Source organism: Mauremys mutica, chromosome 5 (assembly GCF_020497125.1).
Source record: "Mauremys mutica isolate MM-2020 ecotype Southern chromosome 5, ASM2049712v1, whole genome shotgun sequence".
Classification (NCBI taxonomy): domain Eukaryota; kingdom Metazoa; phylum Chordata; order Testudines; family Geoemydidae; genus Mauremys; species Mauremys mutica.
In genome coordinates, this window is record NC_059076.1 from 19249579 (window position 1) to 19270303 (window position 20725).

Below are 20725 nucleotides of genomic sequence, written 5' to 3' on the forward strand. Positions count from 1 at the left end.
TCCAACCAGCTATGTATTATTGTTAATATTTCTAGAACTGGACAGAACGTTTAAAAATGATTAACACTGAAACAAAATATTGACACAATATTCTGGGCAATATTTGCCCCCATTTTTTGGTCAGCTCAAATTGTTAATATATTGCTATTGGTCACCAAACTATGTGATAGTGTGATGGCTTCCATCGTGGTCAATGCATGGAGAACTGAATGGGGACCTCCAGAGCTAAAACTATGAGCTGCTACTGCTTGAGCTAAAGCTCCCCGAGGAGGACTGTAACAGACCCATATCATCTGTAAATCAGGCACAGACAGGCACCTATAACATGCACTTGTCCCTGGCTTATAGAGTAGCACTTCGCCCATTTCCATCTGCTTTGAACAGAATTCTAGCATCACTTTAGCTAAAGTCCCAGAGTAAAGTCTCTTGTGTGTATGTTCTGTCATAAAGGTGGAAGCTGGACACCAGTGGTACCTTCAGGTGATCTATATAATTGGCCCAGAAACCATTGCAGGGCCCCGTGTTCAACGGTCTCTCACTCACTACCTGAAACGCAGCCGCAGGGACCTGGTGGACAACAATGGCAGACTGATGCTGGATGACTCGTTGATCTATGACAATGAAGGCGACCAAGTCAAGAACGGCACCAACATGAAATCGCTGAGCCTGGAGGTTCAGGAAGCAGTAGCGTCTGCTTCCTTATCACAAACAGGGGCTTCCATAGGAAGTGCATTTGCTGCCATCATGCTGCTACTGCTTGTGCTCCTGTTAGTTTGCTTCATAACCCGGAAATGTCGAAAGCAGAAGAAGAAGAAAAAGCCTGCCAAAGATATCATGGAGGAATATCCTCTCAACACCAAGATAGAAGTACCCAAGAAAAACACAGAAAGGGCAGAGAAGAACGTAAACAGACAATACTGCACTGTGAGGAATATCAATATATTAAGTGACAATGAGGGTGCCTATAAGGTCAAAGGTGCTAAGGTCAAACAAGTGAACTTAGAGGTCAAAGTTCACAACAATTTACATGATGGAACGGAAGTTTGAGAGTGCACGTTCTTTTGTAAAAGCTTTTTATAAATTGTAAAAAATAAAATAAAAATTTACTGGTATTTTTATAGTCTGGTGGAAAAGGGAAGAATATAGCTTTGAGTGGTGGACAGCAATGCATCCTCCCATGCTTTAACTCACAACTGAGCTACCTCATTCAAAGCAGGATTGTGTGACACACCCAGGGCAGAAAACATTGAAACTTTCATGTGGTATCTCTACCAACATTCAGTTCTATTTTACGCTGGACCGTTTTCATAACAGCATTCCTGGCAGGCAAATATTTACCTAAGCTCTACAGTGATTCTAATAAGAACAGTTCATTCTAATGGGGTTTAATAATGCTGGAAGATCAATAGGCCAGTGCAGTGTCCTTAGCAAAGATCCTTAGAAGAGCTGGAATCTATTCAATTCTGCTCGATACTGCTTTCCTTTGCTCTTCCTTTTTGCTGTAAGACATCATGCAGAACATGACAGTTTTGGTCAAGCATACAGGCACACACAGCCAGTTCTGAAACTAATGCCAGTATCTTCTCAATGGATGATCTGCATGGGAGTGAAATGCTCTTTGAGAAAATCACCCCAGGCAGAGGGCCCACACATAGCAGCAGGTATCACTTAAGCCCCATATTAAAGGGGAGTTAAATTGTGCCCAGGACCTTCTGCACTAGAGTGATTTTCACTCACAAATGAGTGTGAATCTTCTATTGTTCTCTGTCCTGGAGTTTTAGGGTGAAATCCTGGTCCCATTGAAGTCAATGGCAAAACTCCCATTGACTTCACTCTGACTCTTTGAACCACCAATCCCACCACGTATCCTTCCAAGTCAGTGAAACTTGGAACAGAAAATCATCTGTTTGGTCTCTCAGTCAGTAGCAGCAGCAGATTTCTCTGCTATGTTATAAGATTGAAACACCTTTCATTGAGAACACTCCACGAAGTCAATGCAAAGAACTATTTGGAGCTGTCTAGATGAGGGGGTTGTCAACTTGAGGGTTGCAGACAGTTGGTTCTAGGTCACAATATTGTCAAATGGGACAGAGTCCTAGCTAAATCCAAGCTATATGGGAGGAGAGTCCTAGTATTGAAAAGAGTGAGAACCACTGATAAGGATAAGCAGTTGAAATGTTCTAACTTTTGCTTACAATGATCTGAGCACTTTTGTACTGTAGTGTGTTACATTTTCATGGTGCTGTACAGACAGTAATGAACCTCTTAGCATTATTCCAAACTGATATTTGATTTTGACGAGATACCAAACCTTTTCTCCTCTGACCCTCAATCACATACAGTACTAATGAAACAGTTGCTCTACTGCATGATGCACTAGAAAATAGTGCCTGTTATCTATTAAACACTATTGCCTTATCTGCGCTTACTTCCGAACTCATCACTAATCTTTACACTCATGGGTGCACTGTAAACTGCATGAAGTCTGCAACACACTCTCATCCCCCAGGCTTTGAATTCCAGCTTTGTGCAAACTGGAAATAAAGCAGCGCGTATTGTCTATTGCCTGCAAATTTTAGGATTTTAGGTTTCCCACATCATTACAAAAACCCACAGAACAACATGTGTCTTAGTTTTTAAGAAGGTTCTCTTCATTTTAAAATATATTCTTTTTTAAAATGGAGGGACAACAAAAATCCAAAACTTGTTCTGACCACAGTAGAGCAACTGCAACTCTGGTGCCTAATGACTCCATTCACACTTTATAGTAAGGTTCCATTTATAAATAGTTTACAAATCAATAGATGTTTTAGTAAATAATAATAATAATAATAATGGAGGTCAGTTTCATTATCCCTTTTTATAGATGGGGAAATTGAGGCACAGAGAAGAGCATTGACTTGCCCGACATGACCCAGCAGACCTCAATGGCAGAGCCAGGAATAGTGTCCTGAGTCTCAGGGGACAGTTCACTAGCCACTAGGCTACAATGGTTAATCAATTGTTATAGAGGCCAAGAGTTTGCTTATAATCATTTGACACATTCTACTGATGTGCTGATAAACAGCTGTATCTTATGGATGCAACAGGCTTATACCATCACTGCTCATGTATTAACCCTTTTCAAACTGTTTATAAATGGAACAGCACTATGAAGTGTGACTGTGATTCCTTTAGCTGTGTCCCCCATCTCTATTATTGTATTTCCTGATGTGGCACCATTCAGGTTTGTTTCTGGTAGCTCGGGCACGTGGTTCACCACTACATACTCATACCAAGGTCACACAGACATACCTAAACAATCAATATTTTGGGTTGGCAAAGATCTGATATTACTTTTCTGGGTCTATTAGGCATTTGGCCAGGGAGTGTTTGTTTGTTTGTTTTCCCACAGATTCAACAGCAACTGGATAATATTTGTAAATAGAATATGTAATGCGCACTTTCTGAGTGGAGGTGAGATCGGATTATTCAGCTTAAATATTTAAGGGGTGTATGTTCTCCCTGTGATGCATGCAGACTGCTCCCATTGGTGATTGTTTTAGACTGTAAGCTCTGCATGGCAAGGACTGTCTGCTTTGTGTCCTGAACAGCACGGAGTTGCTCAGTGCCTAGCACCAGATCTGTCCTAGTGTTAAATGGGAGTTTTATGCATCTGTTTATGGAAGCTGAGAGGTGGAAAGCAGCAGCAGAGCCATCTGATTTCACACAACACTGTGTAATAATAGAGCCTGGGATCCCTCCTGTGTAATGTTCACAAAATAAATACAGGAACTACCCCCGGCAGATTAATTATGACAACCTCACAATAGTGACTTGCCTATGGAAAATTAAAAGGCCTGCAAAATTTGGGGTGTTCCTTCATCTCACTTTGATTGTCAATATCCGATCTGTTAGACGTACACTTAAAATGAAAGTGTTGAAGCTTTGGATATGTGACTTAATCATTTTATTCACAATTGTCAGCCATGTTTTATATATGTTGATCAAAGAACATGGATGGTATTTCATTTCATTCAGATATGTAGCACCCACATAGTCTCAGCTTCTGCAGTTTGCTTGTTAATGCATTATAAATCCTACTGTACTTTTTAAAGTGTTGAAATTAGTACAAATAAAACCTTGGAAGTTCATTTTCTCTTGTGTATTATGGTGCTGTATAAATAAAAACAGAGCCAAGGTGCAATGTTACAGTTCTCCATATTTGAACAACTGTTTTAACCTGACGACACTGGGGACATGATATATTTCTGCTCCTGAGAAATAATAATGTTGAGACAGGCTTACGTATGACTGCATTTTTCTGACCTCGTGTGTGCATATGTTTTGATATCCTTCACTTATTTTACTGTGCATTGTACCCCCCTGTGAAGACCGTGTGATATCTGAATATATCACTTGTGGTGCTGTCAACCTGTTTTCTTGAATCTCATTATAATTTATGTATTTTGAATATCACTCTATTTGTTAAGGAGTTAATGGGGGTTTTTTTCATGCCGTACATGTCACAATACAAATTTTTTTTGCTAATAAACAACATTTTGATTACTTTTTGATACAAGCTTTCAATTTATTTAATTCTTCATGACACACATGAAGCACCCGAATCACTCTGGAGTCAATGCTTTGAAGAAAGATGTCTTAGAGTTGGACACACACAGTGTTATCCAAAAGTTCAGTTATACCCTAATTATTTCCCATTAAATTAGCAATAATGTTATGGTTGTTCAACATTAAATTAAAAATAATTACCTCATATCTAGCTAAACTCCAGAGGCTATCAGTGTCTCCTCAGTCATTTTACAAGAACTATTTAGAAACAGACCAGGAATTTAGGTGGGGTTACTCACCTCCACAAATTACTACTTCCTCGTCCCAATCTGTGAATCCCAGACAAGAGACTGATTCCTGGACAGTCCCACTATGTCTTACTTTCTTTTTCTTTTTTATATAAAATTCTTCTAAAAAATTTGTTTCTTTTTTAATATTGAAATCTGGGATTTTTTTCCTTCCATCATCCTTTCTTTCTTCTCTTATCTATATTTTTATAGACTTTAAAAGTCAAAAGGGATCATCATGATAATCTGACCACTCTCACATTGCAGACCACAGAACCTCACCCACCCACTCCTATAATAGACCCCTAACCTCTGGCTGAGTTACTGAAGTCCTCAAATCATAGTTTAAAGACTTCAAATTACTGAAAATCCATCAGTTACACTAGTTTAAACCTGCAAGTGACCCATGCCCCATGCTGCAGAGGAAGGCGAAAAACCCTCAGGGTCTCTGCCAATCTGACCCAGGGGAAAATTCCTTCCCGACCTCAAACTTGACGATCAGTTAGACCCTGAGCATGTGGACAAGTCCCACCAGCCAGACACCTGGGAAAAAATGCTCTGTAGTAAATCAGCCGTCCCTATCTAGTGTCCCATCACTTTTCTTTTCATTTTCTTCTTTCCACAGAAAAACTATGACTGCCACTTAAAATTCCAGCCATTCCATGTATCGCTTATCGCCATTTCCTGAAAAAAAACCTAAATGCCGCAAGTTGGGTGTAACAGGGAAATATCAATACTCATTGAAATGAATGACTCTCCTAAGGGCTTGTCTACACTACCGCGTGGGGTCGATCTAAGATATGCAACTTCAGCTACGTAAATAGCATAGCTGAAGTTGACGTACTTAGATCTACTTACCGCAGTGTCTTCGCTGCGGTAAGTTGACAGCTGACACTCTCCCATCGACTCCGCTAGACACGATAAATCAACCCCCGCTGGATCGATTGCTGCCTGCCAATCTGGCGGGTAGTGTAAACAAGCCCTTAATCTGTTTTTTTGCCCCCCAACCCCCACAGAAGAACTCAGTACCACAGGGAAAGACAAAGAAACTTCACAAGCATTACAATTCATAGTGCAAATTGCACTAGTGTCAATCAGACACCTTCAAATGGCCTGTACTGGTTTTGCAGTCCTCTTAACCCTTTCTCTGAATTATTTCAACTCTCAAAGTTACATAATCTATCAGTCTGCTTGTGCAGATGCAAAATCTTCCAGATCCCATGGAGCTCCTAATCTTCACAATAAGAAAAGAAAAGAAAATTTCATAGTCATTACAAATCCTGAGTACAAGCAGCAACAGACTCTACCAGATCCTTCAATTGGCTTCTGTCACTTTAATAATTTTTTGTATTTCAATTTAAATGTTCTGGAGCCACATTAGAAGAGCCCATCAAAACCTTTCCTCTTGTTGATATTAGATCAAAACCAGTAGAAGCCCTTTGGAAACCGAGGAAATAACCACGTGTGATCATGCATTGTCTGGTCTCCGCTTTAAGCCACACAAAGACTCACCTTCTGATAGACCAGTATTCTAAGAAGTGCACAAAGCAGTGGGGAGCTTCACTTCTCCCTCTGAGTTGCTTAGTTCCTTCCATGGAACAAAATAGACTCTTTCAGCCAGTGAAATCAGATCAGCTGTGGAATGCTGCAATCTGCTCCCAACTTGATAGTCTTCCTGTCTACAAATGGGGAGCAGAAACATTGCCTAATATCCAGCTCCTTATTCTTAGTTGGAAAAATGCCATTTGCCCCCAGTGTGGTAAATGTGCCCTCTTTCAAGTCTGTCTTGGTCTTGGAATTGTCTCAGCTCCCATTCACAGGACAGACCATTTCTCCTTCCAAATACAAACCTTACTTTGAAGTCATTATTTTCTTTCTCTGTAAGAATGGAAGCACAGAAAGTCGAGCTTCCTAAAACATCCACAGGACAAAAGGATGGTCAAATACCATCTGCCTAGGAATTCCCAACTGGGTTGATTTTCAACCCTGAAGTGACTCTATCCAAAGTGCATGAAGTGATGTGCAAGGCCAACCTGCACACCAAGGACCAGTCTCCAGAGCCCATCAGTGTCTCCTCAGTCATATTAGAAGAGACATTTAGACAAAGACTTGAGGAATGTACTACAGAACTTGCTAGGAAAGGGGCTCCTTGTCCCCAGCTGGGATTCCCAGACAAGACAGTTTCCTCCAATGCTCCAGTAAGTCTTACTTTCTTTTCTCCCTTCTAGTTCTTTTCAAATGCTTCCCCCCCACACATACTAATTCCCTGATTTTCAACCCCTCTCATTTCATTTCTTCACTTTTACATCTATGCTTTCTTCTCTTTTCTTTCATTTCCTTCCATCCACTGCAAAACATCGACCTACCATCGTGCTATCTACCCATTCCACTCCTCACCAGCTTTTGGCTTGAGCCCTTAATTCCTACTCATGTGCTGAAATCCACACCTGGAAGAGCAACCTCACTCCTCTCACACAAGAACTAGCTTTCCTGGAGCTGGTTGCCAGGCTTCCAGCTCCCACAGATCTGTTCAATGGCACAGAGAGAGAGAATAAACCTATAATCCTATAAATAACACTGCAAGTTGCAGCAGGCTCCACTAGATCCTTCAGCCTGCATCTGTCAGTTGAACATTCCTCCTTTCCTTCCTCTTGAGTTTTGATTGAAACAGTTGGAAGCTCTTTTTCAAAAGGTCAAAGGAAATTTCTACTTGCGATGGTGCGGCCTCCCATCTCCCCTTTTCACCGCCATTAGCCTCTCCCACTGATTGAAGGGGCCACATTCTTCATTCCGAGACGCTAACAAGTGCAGGAGGCACTTCTCCCTTTGAGTTGCTTAATTCCTTCCATAGAACAGCGTAAACTCTTTCCTACACTTTAATTAGAAGATCAGCTGTGGAATGCTGCATGTAGCTCCCAACATGACGGTCAGTCTCCAAGTGGGGATGAGGAACACTGCCTCATGCCCAGCTCCTTATTCCTAGTTGGAAAAATGCCATTTGACCCATGTGGTAAATGTGCCCTCTTTCAAGTCTTACCTGGTCTCAGAATTTTCTCAGCTCGCTTTTGTGGGATAGACCTTTTCTCCTTCAAAATACAAACCTTGCATTGAACTGAAGCCATGATTTTCTTCTCTAACACACCACCTCCTGCCCAGGATTGTCCAAGTGGGTTGATTTCAGCCTTAAGCAACTCCATCCTAAGTGCCTGGGCAAGTCCTAACCAGATGCGAAGGACCACTCTCCAGCGCCCATTAGTGTCTCCTCAATCACCTTTAAAGAGACACTTAGGCAAAGACTTGAGGAGTTTTTATATTGACTTACTATTTTATGGCTCTAATCTCCTGTGGTAGCTCTCCCAAACCGGTTTTGCTGATTGAAGGGGCCATGCTCCTCTTTCCAAGAAGCTGATAACTGCAGGAGGCAGCGGAGAGCTTCACTGCTCCCTTTGAGTTGCTTAGTTCCTTATTGGAGGTAGACATTCTGTTTCCTACACGTAAATAAAAACAGGAGCGATGTAATGGTGTAAGCTCTTTCAAAAATCATTGGTCTTCCAATGTATTTGAAGGGAAGGTGTTAACTACAGCAGTGGGCGAAAGAGCTGCACTTACTGTTTTCTGCAAATAAAATCACTGAACAATGCATTTTTCTTACAAATTGGCTGAATAATTTCCCCTTCACATTTTCTGGTGGGAATGAGATTTTGTTCACTAAATAGCTGAAGGAGAATAAATTAGTAGTGTTTTCTCTATTATAATGCTTAGCTCCGTTTTTAGCACAGGTTTGGTGGAATAAGTGAATCTTACTCCTCCCTTTGAACTGATTAGAACTGGAAGTTGTTTCCAATCTTTAAACTCCCACAGAGCTGTGAATTCCAGAGAGAGAGAATCCTCAAATCATTGAAATTCCAGTTGTGAATTGCAGTTGTCTCTATTAGCTCCCTTCTAGTGACCTTTATTTCTTTTGCTTTCCTCTTTTCCTTTCACTTGTATGGACACAAATGCTCTGCAACTTTCAAAACCAGAAGCCTTCTGCACTGGCACAGTTGGTGACCAACTAGAACACATATTAGCCATTTCTAGATTTCAAGTAATATATTCTCTGTAACAATGCAGCCTTCCATCTCTCCTAGCTGTCACAGTTCTCTCCTGGTGGTTGCAGGTACTGCACTGAACACAGAAAATGCCAGATTTTCAAACTAGCTCTAAATTAGATTTTCAGTTTCTCAAGATGCATAATTGGGGCCACGTTTTCAAAAGTGCTTAGCACAGATTAGTTCCTAGTGTGATACTTTTGGTGAGACATTTAAAAGAGTTCAGGAGTCATTTTCAGATATAGAGTATTTTGTAAATCTGGTCTCCTAGTTTTCATACAAATGTAAGCTAAACACTTTTGCAAATCTGGTCCGAAGATGTTAAAATCTGCAAGAGGAAGTGTCAAGCTTCAGCTCCCTTTGCGCTAATAAGTTCCTCATAATGAGGGAGACAGACTTTTTGTATTATGAAAAGAGGAGCTCAGCAGGGGGATTGTGGAAAAAGCTCTAACAATTATTAACTGCCGAGGTCTCTATAAGGAAGAAGTTCATTGTCTCTTTTCCATCTCCTCCAAACTGAGGGGTTAAAAATCCTCACCAGATTTTGGGTCAAACATCATAAATATTTTGTAAATTAGAAAACTTATGAATGTTTTCCTGAGCATCAGCAATCTTGTGACATGAATGAGAATCACTGCACCTTCATCAGGCGTGAAACTATTATCTGAGCAGGTCTCAGGACAATATCTACACTGAATTGATGGCCTCTTAGATGAATTGACTCACTCTGGAACTGTACACATACAACCCCTCACATTATCACAAAAGTGCTTGAAGTCACCAGTCCCAGGACCCATAAGAAAAATCTCATTAAACTGCTATTTTGATATCTCACAGCCAACACTGCCTTCTAAAGATCCAATAACCTCTTTTGAAGGAAATAAGCAAGGGCCCTTCTAGACTCCACAAGAGCCCCTAAAAATGGCAGAAGCTCAGTAGGATTCAGATGCAACTCTCCCACTTTCAGCCTCAACTACACAATGTTGAAGATGGAGTACGATAGCTGGAGAGTGAGAAGCACAGTTGAATTGTCTGCTGTTCTTTTAGGCCAATTATCTCAAAGTTATATCTGTGAAATCTGGCAATGATGGTGTGTAGACACCAATGTCAGACACTTGGTGAATCTTCTTGAGGATGCCACCAGCCCAGAAAGAATTACTTTATGTTGAAAATGGTCCCTGCTTCTCCAACCTTTTCATAACCAAGATGTGGATTATTTCATGCATAAAGCAAGGAGTAGGCAAAGAGCATTGGATTCTGGAGTGGTTTCAAATTCTCAAAACTCCAGAGAACGTAATGCAGTCTTGGGCACGATGCTGGAAAACAACTGCAAATGTTCGAAGCTATGTAAAGATTTCTTCTTTCTAAAGGACAGATGGTGCTGAAAGAGAGTGTCCCATAACTTTCTTACGGGTTCCAGAATCTCCACAAGAAACAGAAGGAGAAGATAATATCAGAACTGAATCACCTAGTGACATGTATGATAAAGTAAACTTCTTGAGAATATTTCTCAACTGAGTTCCAGAGCTCATTACACAGCAAAATGTATTGTACAGTATCTTCAGGAGGGGGAGAAGTTTCACTTCTACCCTTGAACACTTAGATGAAACAGGCCTAGACTCTCACAACCCATCCATTCATCCAGTATCTTAAGAATAAAAGTTCAAAGAAATCTATGTGCAAATTGGCCAAAACTACCACAGTATACAAAGAAAAAAAACTCTGTCCATCCATCACTCCTTTCCTCCCTTATTATACAACTATTACTTGTCCATCTCTCTGTCTCTCTTTTGACCTACATTGCACACTGTCCTCCTCACCATGGTGCCTGGGCACTTCTGGTACTGAAACTATTAAAATAACACTCTCAAAGCATTCTCATGTCTCCAATATGCTCCATGGGTCTAGCCAGCCCTGCTTCACTGGATAGAGGATTCAAAATACTATGCTGTGGTTGCTAGGCACCCCAACTTGACATAAGCAATGACAGGAGTAACATCAGTATATCATAGTATGAGTGATGAATATGCAATTGTAGTGTCAGAGCCAAACTGTCTCCTCTCTGCCCCCATCATACCTTGCTCTCTCACTCTCTCAAGTCCAATATCCATATGTATATTTCAGAATCAAAAACACAAACCTAAATAATAAATAGGATTAAATATAAGACAATCTGGTTGCGGTCCATAGCAGTTAGAGCTTTAGAGAACATCCTGGAAGTCCATGGGAGTCTGTCCATTGGTTTGAAATGGATGTGATTCAGATATTTTAATGCCAAGTTAATGAGAAAAAAAATTAAGAAAATGTAGGAAAGAAATTCTTTTTCCAAAGGGGTTGTCCTGTGATATCCCTTTGCAGGCTTGAATACTCGTTAGGGGTCTTAGGGATTTTATTTCTGATACTGAAACCAGAAACTCACAAATAACAATTCTCCTCCTAAACAAGAGAGGGTAGATCAAAAGTTGTGCTACTTTTTTCTCTTAAATTTCTTAGAATTTTTTAAATTTTTACTACTATTCCTTCTCTCAATAGGTTTTCCTTTTTTCATATTTGGCTTTCCTTTTATCTGTTCTTTTTCTTTCCTTCTTGCTTCCTCTTCAGTCCCTTTTTCTTTTGATTCCATTGACTTACAAAATATGGCTGCTGGTGTCATTCCCTGGCAAATACACTCCACACCAGATACTGAACCAAACCATCTCACTTCTGCAGGGATGCTGAACTCCGCAAGTTGGAGCAAACTGAGGAATTCACTCATCCTTTTGAACTGACTAGCTCTCCTAGGAAAGTAAAGAAGCTTGACAATCATTAAAATTCCCAGTGCAAACTGCAATAATCTCTATCAGATCCCTTCAACTGACCTCTAGCAGTTTCAACTCTTCTTTCATTTCATTTCATTTCATTGCTGTACTGCTTCAGAATTAGATCCATCAGACACTTTCCTCCACTGCCAAACTTAGTATTGAACTGAAACTTGTAATAGCCGTTTGGAAAGTGCTAAATGAAATTTTCACTTGGATGATGTGGCCTCCAATCTCACCTTCCAGCTGCCCCAATCCTCTCCTGGTGACTGATCCAACTGCATCCACCACACAAGAAATCACTTATTCAGAAGAGCCAGATTTTCATCACAACTTGTCATAAGTAACGACAGAAGCAAAGCAGTTACATCACTATATGTGTGATGAATATGCACGTGCAGTGTCCAAACTAAACGATCTCCTTCCTGCCCTCATATCTTGCTCGCTCTCTCATCCAATAGCCAAATATTTATTTCACTGTCAGAAACACAAGACCCTTCATAATAAATCTGATTAAACAAATGTCAAATCAGGTGAACTCCCTATGGAGGGAGGAACAGACACAGTAACCTGCTGAGCTTCGTGTTTTAATCTGGAAAGCCTCTCTTCGACTCCTGTGTGGGAAACATACCCTATTTCAATTCTTAACTGGCCTCTGAATTTTTCCAGGTGCCCTTCATAGGGCCAGCCACTGTCTCCTGACACAGACCTAATTGTTAAATCATGATTTCCCATCCAGGCACAACAGTGTAAACACAAATTATTATTTTACAAAATATGACCTGGACACTGTGCAGCCAAAAATGCATCTGCAGAAACTTTTAAAGAATCAGGTCTCTTTCAGGTGTTTCAAATTGGATGCCCAAACACTCATACACCCAGAATCACCAGTTTCTTTTGAAAATCTTGGTAAATATATTTTGAGAACTTTCTCTTTCATAACATTCCCTCTGCCAATCCCCAGTATAGGAGGTTAGTAAGCATTAACAATCTGTGGAGAGAAAAAGACCGCAGAAGGTATCACCTCAGAAGTGAATCTTTGATCTTCTGAGCAGGGACTATAGGAAGTCTGAATTTCTCAGGTGCAAAGTGAGTTAACTCTATTCTAAAGTGCATGCAAGCAAACCCTCACAACAGTGCTTGAAGCCACCAGTCCCAGTAACCCATAAGAAAAATATCATCAAATGGCTGTTTCGACACCTCACAGCTAGCATTGCCTCCTAAAGATTAAATCTCTCTTGAAGCAGACAAACAAGAGTCCATCTGGAATCCAAAAAAGCCTCTAAAAATGTCAGAAGCTGAGCAGGATTCAGAACTGACTTTTCTACTTTCACCCCCACTGAAGACCGCATGCAATATTTTCAAAGTGTCAAGCAGTTTGATCAGATCATATTCTTTCAAGCAAGCCTTTGTATAAAGGTACATCTGTCAAGTCTAACAATGAAAGTGTGCAGCCACCACTGTTAGACACTTAGTGAACCTCCTTGACAATCTCAGCAACCCAGAAGGGTGCACATTGTACTGAAAATATTCTTTTCTAGACCTGCCCCTGCAGTATTTCCTGTGCCTTTTCATTATTCAGATGTGGAATTACGCATAGCAAAGATTAAGAGATGAACAAAGGACATCAGGGTCTGGAGTGGTTTCAAACTCTACAAAGCTCCAGAATCTAAAAGGGAAGTTAAGATAGGGTGATGGAAAAAAAATGCAACCCCACCTTTAGGGACATATGGCAGTGAAACAGAGTGAGCCCATCTCTCTCTCGGGTTCTGGATACTCTACATTAATAGGGAGGGTGACTCATTTCTTTTCCCTTTGTTCAGGAATGTCAACTCTTGCAGGAGGCTTGGTTTGAACTGAGGAATAAAAAGGTATGTTCCCCTAAAATTGGGTCATTCATCTTACTCAGCTTATTTGTGAAAAGCTCTCCAATACTCTGAAAACTGAATCATCTGGTGATGTAGAAGATGAAGAAAAGACTTCTGGAGACTGTTCCTCCTCTGAATGCCATTGTTCCTCCCTCAGCAAATGAATTCCGTGGAATCCTTACGAAGGGCAGAAGTTTCATTCTCTATCCTTCAACAGGCTCACAATCACTGACCATCCATTCCTCCAACAATTTCCAAAAGGAAAACATCATCCATGGAAGAAGAGGCCAAAAAGCCCATTGCCCAAGAGGGTCAAAAATACAAAGATCTGTCAACCAGCTATAACTTATCTATCTCCCCATTTTTCTACTTTCCTGACTGCCTACATTGTGCTCATCACCATATTATCTGATCACTTCTGGTATTAACATTATTTAAATAGTGCTGTCGATGAGCTATAAGATCTCACATATACTCAGTTTCCAACTTTTCCTGGTTCACTGGCCTGCAGGGTTCAAAATGCTATGGTAATACCACTTGACACAAACAATGATATCAGAAAGATTGTTACACACCATGTGCATAGTGAATGGGCAGTTTCAGTGTCCAAGCCAAGTTATTTCCTCCCCTGCTCCAGTTATACCTCGCTTTCTCTCTTCCAAGTCTAATATCTCTTCAAAATATTATTTCAGAACCAGAAGTACAAGTACCTAAATGATTAAACAGAAGCCAAATGGGCAGCAGATATCAACAGTCGGGGGCTGATTGAAAGCCCACTGAAGTCTATGACACAAATTTCTTGGAAAGAAATTCAGTTCCCAAAGGTCAGTGCCACCACTTTCAAGGCATGAATAAAAGTGGCTATTTAAGAGGTTATTGGATTATACTTCTGTCACTTCAACTCTAGGTATCCAGACATCCGGAGTATGTCTAAATGTTGCAGATTTTTTTTTTTTTTTTTTTTTTTGCAGAACACCTCTAAGACATGGCCTTTTCTATCCATCCACACAGCTAAAACTTATCCAGGCTCTCATCCCCTTATGACTTGATTACTACAACATCCTTTTCTCTGGCATGGTGGGATGATCTCCTGGGGTACCCAAAATTGTGTGTTACCGCTCTCAGCCTCAGCAAGTGAGAGCTTTGCTACTGCTAAGCTACTAGTCAGCTCCCTGACACACCTACTTGTCCAAACCTTGCCTAGCAGGTAACAATTAGTAAATCCCAAATACTAAATTCCTCATAGAAATCTTTCTGCCATGCACAGCTCCTTCTTACTGTAACACTCACAAAACCTTATCAAATTTGTTGCGCCATTGAAGAGACAGTACACAGCAGCTTATTATCTTACCTGGGGTTAACAAACACTATCTCAATCAAAGCACTGAGTTGGTTATAGTAAAAGTAAATTTCATTAAAAAGGCATAGATTTAAGTGATATCAAGCATAAGGAAGCCAATAAAAATAAGAATGCTTCCAAGACTTCAATATAACTTTGTCCTTTGTTCAAAGATGTTTTTCTTACCATTTGTCCAACATGGCTGACCAGTTTTTAGCCAGGACCCTTCATAGAGCTCAAAGTCCTTGGTTTCTTTGTTTCCTCACATGAAGGATAACTTAGGAGTTGGCTCCTCCTTTTAGGATAGTCCAGTAAACCTTTGAACTGTATTCTTTTGAAGGGTATCCCCATACAAAGTTCCTTTCCCCTGCCGGTTGTAGACACCTTGCCAGTTCCTCTCCCGCTGATTATTTTTAGAATGATCTCTTCCTGCAATCTCTGATACAAATGAATAGCCCATTGAACTTATCCACACATGGTCTGAGGTGTTGGCCTCTTTGCTTTGTCTGGAGAAAAAACTTATTTATTAATTCCCTCTAATCTGTCTGGTTCAAATACATTTTAGTCACGTATTTACAGCACATCTGTAAAGTTCTTTGTGGTTAACTTTACATGCATCACACAAGAATATTAATGATCAGTGAGTTATTAGTTTTCCAGTGCGATGTTACATGCCACTTTTTGGGTATATATCATGACAACAGTGCACCATCTGACATTGAGGTACTCTTAAGGTCACACCTTGACAAAGACAAGCTTGCCTGCTCATATTTACTCAGTTTGCTGCAGCAAAGATCATTTTTATAGCCCATCACTTTGATCATGTCCTCTCTCTCTGTGTCCCTCTTCTGTCTGCCCCTTCTCTATTGCATCAACTATTGGCTGCCTATTTTCATTTTCAAGCTCCTTTGTGGCCTATCCCCACCTTTCCTATCATCTCTCATTCACTATCAAAATGCTGACTCCAGCCTCCATCACCCACCCGTCACATTTCCAAAAAAGCACCTTTATGCCATCACCCACCTGTCACATTTTCAAAAAAGCACCTTTATGCCTTCTCCCATGCAGCTCCTCACGCTTGGGAGGAGCTCCCCATAAACAACCACAAAGATACTTCATTATCTTCCTTCAAATCCCTCCTTAAACACTCCTTTGCTTTAATGCCTACAAAAAACTTGACAAGAGTTAAGTTGCTGGTGCCCTGATACCATTGCCTATTAGGTGGGAAAAGGGCATTTTTTTTTATTCCAGTAGAAAAATCCCGACCCGCTCTAATCAAAGGAACTTATATGGCCCCCATTATTGTAGTATCTGAACGCCTCCCAATCATTAGTGTATTTATCCTCATGACACACCTTTGAGGTAGGGAAGTGCTATAGGGAACCGAAGCACAAAGATGATAAGTGGGCCCACAGGAAGTCTGTGGCAGAACATGGTTAGAACCCAGGTTAGCACCATAATTAAAGGACCATCCTTCCTCCACTATACACACTTCAAGCCCTCAATGCTCTTTTCTTCCTTTCAGGTCTCCTAAGCTACAGCCACCACGTTCTCTCAGAGACTATCACTCCGATTGTGTTGCCTTAATCTACCCACACAGTCAACAGCCCCCTTGAGTTTAGGTTGCCACATACACCTTCCTGTCAAATACAGTGTTGCCCTCCCATTCCCCCACAAAGTCACTATTATCCATCCCGTGGCCTCTGTTCGGGTCCAGTCCAGTCTGACACTTCCGGGCCGAGTGCCGCTGGTCCAGCCAGGATGCTGTTCCGGCTGCCTCTAAAATGCGAGACGGTGGTTGGGTGGCAGCTGATGCTGGTGAGGCAGGAAAAGCCTCTTCTGTCCTGAAGGGATAACAGGTCCCGTGCCCTAGAGCAGGGAGTGTGAAACCTGGTGATGCTGGATATGTCAGTGCTATGAGGCTCCCGGTCAGCTTGGGAGAGGCAATGGGACTCTAGGTCTCAGAGGTCTCTCTGTCCCGTACTGCCCAACTGCCACTCCCAACGGCCATGGAATCTTAAGATACATTCCATCTGACAGGTACCTAAACAGCCAGGTTAAGGCCCTGTTGGTGGTCTCTCCTCTTAGTCACCCCATGGGTCACCTGGGGCCAGCGCCAAGCAGGGGGCAAAAGGGAAGGGAAGTACCATCACTGAGGCCCGAATCACTCTTCTACTGTAATGCTCATTAAGGGAGATGGGGCAGTAAATACCGTCAGAGAGAGGACAGACATTTTGCCTCTCCCCCAACCATGGGCCACCCAGAGTTCTATCCCAGAGCTCATGTATCCTGTGGGATCAGTGGGAGACTAGGAGTGTGGGTTCTTCATAGCGTGTCACCAGGCCAGCACCAGGAACTCCTGCCCTCCCATGGCTCCCTGACAATGTAGCTGTGTTGTCAGGTCTTTGCTTAGCCATTGTTGTCTAGAAGCCCACTGTGGGTAAAGTGGTTTTCCTAGCACAAAGGGAGCTATATAAGAGAACATGCTGTTCTAACATGCATATCTACAAGGCTGGGGCTAGTGGGAAGTGTGTCCCACTTGGGAAGTGTATGTCCCCTTTTCACATTAGCTCATCCTCACCATGGCCACAGTTTACTAATCCTGGGCCCTCTGTCAGGTCCAACACAAGGGGGCAAACTGCTGCAGAGGCAGCTGACCCCTTTCCCACAGCAAGGGGGACTCTCCATAGGGCTAACATTGGCTGCCTGATCTGGTTCCTGGAAGGGCCTGCATACCCCATGGATAAATAAAGTCTTACTGGCATTTGATTTCACACTAGGGACCTTGTCTCTCTCCCAGTCCAGCCCTCACTGGTGACTGTCCAGAATATTTTCCTCTGGGCTCCCCACTGGATGACGTTCAAGTTGGTTCCTTTTATTCACAGTCCCTTATTTCCATTTTGTAATTCAAAGGCACACACATTTTTGAAATATTCAGTGTAAGTTTACAATTTTAGAAATTTTCCCAAAACAAATTAAGTTTATAAGCTATACAGTCATGGCTTTAAAAATACACTTTTATGAACTGCGGGAGAGAACCCAACCCAACCGGTGGGATTGCCTCTGAATTTGATTAAGCAAAAGATTTGAGGACATATAAATGACAAAAACTTCTCAAGACACCCCAGGTGACGTGTTCCTGCCACCACTGCACCTTTCTGAAATAGCTGGGACATGCCACTCCCCAAACCAAAGCTTTATAGCTGCAGAATATTCTGCCACACCTCACTCACCCACCCACCCCGCCTTCTAATCTGCAAATGTTGCTTGCATCACGTAGTGGGCTGTGACTGGCCAGGGTGACAAAAGATTTCTTAGCCAGCCCAGTCGCTGCCAGTGTTGCACGCACCGTTCCACCCTGCACTTTCTTTGTGCGTGATCACACCATGAACCTCCACAGAGCAACCAAACCCCAACGTTTCAATCAAGTTGTTGCCAGTCCAGCTGTGGTGTTTTCACACTCATTCTATTCACAAATGCAGAAAAGAGAGAGAAAATCTGCCTTGGCTTTAGGACGTCTAAGGGGGGAGGGGGTGAAAATGACTCAATTCAACACATCTGTGTTCAATTTGGTTAGAAAGGTGAAAAATTATATTTAAGTTCAACTTCACACCCCCCCACACCCCTTGCCCAGGGACTGCACGAAGGAGCGAGCAGGCGCCCTAAGGCTGGAGGAGCCTGGGAGGAAGGGCAGGAGACAGGAAAGGGAGCTGCTGGGATGGGGTGGAGCAGTGGGGAGGGTTTTCCACTTACCCTTGCTGGGCAGGTGGAGCCTGCGCTGGGGGCGGGTCAGGGCGGCGCCCGCTCCTCTCTGCCTCCTGCTCCGGGCGCCGTTTGCAGCTGCTCTCGCCGCGGGTGGTTTGCGGGGACTTCCAGGTACGTGTCTCCGGGGGAGAGCCCGCCGGGTGCTGCCCCAGGGGCCGCTCGCCTCCCCCGCTGTGTCAGGCGCTGCCGAAGCCGGGGGTGGGGGGCGCCACTCCGCTTTCCCTGCAGAGCTGCCCCAGGCCCTGTAGCTGCCGCTCGGTTTCCGCTGCGTGTTGCATTCCCACGCAGCTGGGGGGGCTGGTTCTGGGTCTCTGCCCCTGTCCTGTCCCCGCCCGCTTGCACCAGCGAGTGAGAGTGAAATCTGTGTCGGGGGGCAGCTAGCAGCCGATGAGCCCCCCCCCTTGCACCCCTGAACTTCGGAAGTGTTTGGTGTCAAGCCAAGCCACGCCCCTGCCTTTACAGAGCCCGAGATTTGAACCCACTGCCGGCCTAAATTAAACCTTATTATTCACCAGGTGCCTGTGCACTGCGTGTCCTTAAACCCTCTCTTGAATAGCCTTCAGGGGTGCTCAGCTAGAGTCACATCTTCCCTTCTGGGCCACCTACCTTCTTATTGGCAAGTGACTGGCAGCTCAGCAGTTATGTACATGGAACAATATTAAGGGATTGTTTTAATATGTATTTTAGCTTCTTTTTTAATATGATCAGGGAGCTGGAAACAAGGAGGAACAGCCAGTGCTTTGTGATCAACCACTTGGCCATAGATTATCAACAAGTGTTCTGTAAATGTAGGCCCCAAACCCACAAGTAGCTTTGGAACCCCTGGACTATTCAGTTTCATTTTCAGGGGTAGCTCCTACAGCCTTGGTATGTGGGACTTACAAAGGCTGAAAGAGAGATACTTCCTGAACACATTTGTAGTAACAGTAGATTTTATTGTTTTTAAATCCTGTTTTTAAAATAAAACCTACATTGAGGAAACAAGCTTCCTGACAGCCCTCTCTTAAAGAAATTGCTTAAAAACAGGATTTCACATAGTGGCAGTGATCCTTCAGGTGGGATTTACTGAATTTAACTGATAGCATCTGTCATTTGGTTTTCTGATGCTTGATAGTAATTCAGCTAAATAGATCAATGTGTGAGAGGGGATGGATCACTTGATTACCTGTTCTGTTCATTCCCTCTGGATCACCTGGCATTGGCCACTGTCCGTGGACAGGATACTGGGCTAGATGGACCTTTGGTCTGACCCAGTACGTCTGTTCTTGTGACCAAAAGGGTCCAAGGATTCCAGCCAGTAGATGAACAAGGCTAAAATCCACTGGCTTTGATAAAAATACAAAATAAAAATATGCAGTCTTAAGTCTGGTCTATGCTTACTTATTTATAAGAAACTTCAACTTCATATCTTTAAATGACAAAATTGAGTCAAATCTCAAACTACTTCTTGGGGTGATGCAGAATCTTGGAGGAACCTAGAAATGCCCGATGAAAAGATGGTTATGCTCTCCTGTGTGTGAGTGGAATTTTACTGTAGGATGAAATAAGGGTGGTGAAAGAAACGGATATGTTTCAGCATTAGTCATGTGTATCTGAAGCAATATAAATAAACCAATGAACAAATTCAAAACTCCTATCAGAGTGAGGAACCAGTTAACTTAGGACTGAGTCCTGCAGGCTTTACTCATGAGTAATTCTCCTGTAAGAAGTGCCATTGAAATCAGTGGGGATGATCAGAAAGGTAAAGCTGTAAGGGGAAAGGGCCCAAGGTTTGTAACTCATTTCAAAAGAGTCCTCCTCCTGTCGTCATAAAATGTTCCTGCCAATGGAAGTTACAGACCGTTCTGATTCAGTTAAGCCACATCGAATCTAATTCAGCAAAGAGGAGGAGGTGAAATCAGAGTTAATAAACCAGGCTATCCTAGTCAGGGTAGGTGGTGGTGGACAAGTGCACAAACCAGATCTGATAAGGGGGAGGAGGGAGAGGAGTCTGCCAACCGTTAAGACATTTTTCCAGATTTTTGTT

General features: G+C 42.4%; 2 protein-coding genes across 2 annotated transcripts in view; both read left to right on the plus strand.

Annotated features, from left to right (window-relative positions):
• FRAS1 (Fraser extracellular matrix complex subunit 1) overlaps positions 1-4549 on the plus strand; it is a 312388-nt gene extending 307839 nt beyond the window's left edge. The window contains exon 73 of the mRNA XM_045017440.1: positions 451-4549. Coding sequence (XP_044873375.1) covers positions 451-1047 — 597 coding nt within the window. The 3' untranslated portion in view covers positions 1048-4549. The remainder of the gene's footprint in view (positions 1-450) is intronic.
• Positions 4550-18653: 14104 nt separating this feature from the next.
• Positions 18654-20725, plus strand: part of ANXA3 (annexin A3) — a 36391-nt gene continuing 34319 nt past the window's right edge. Inside the window, exon 1 of the mRNA XM_045019732.1 lies at positions 18654-18810. The gene's annotated coding sequence lies outside the window, so the exon portion shown is untranslated. The remainder of the gene's footprint in view (positions 18811-20725) is intronic.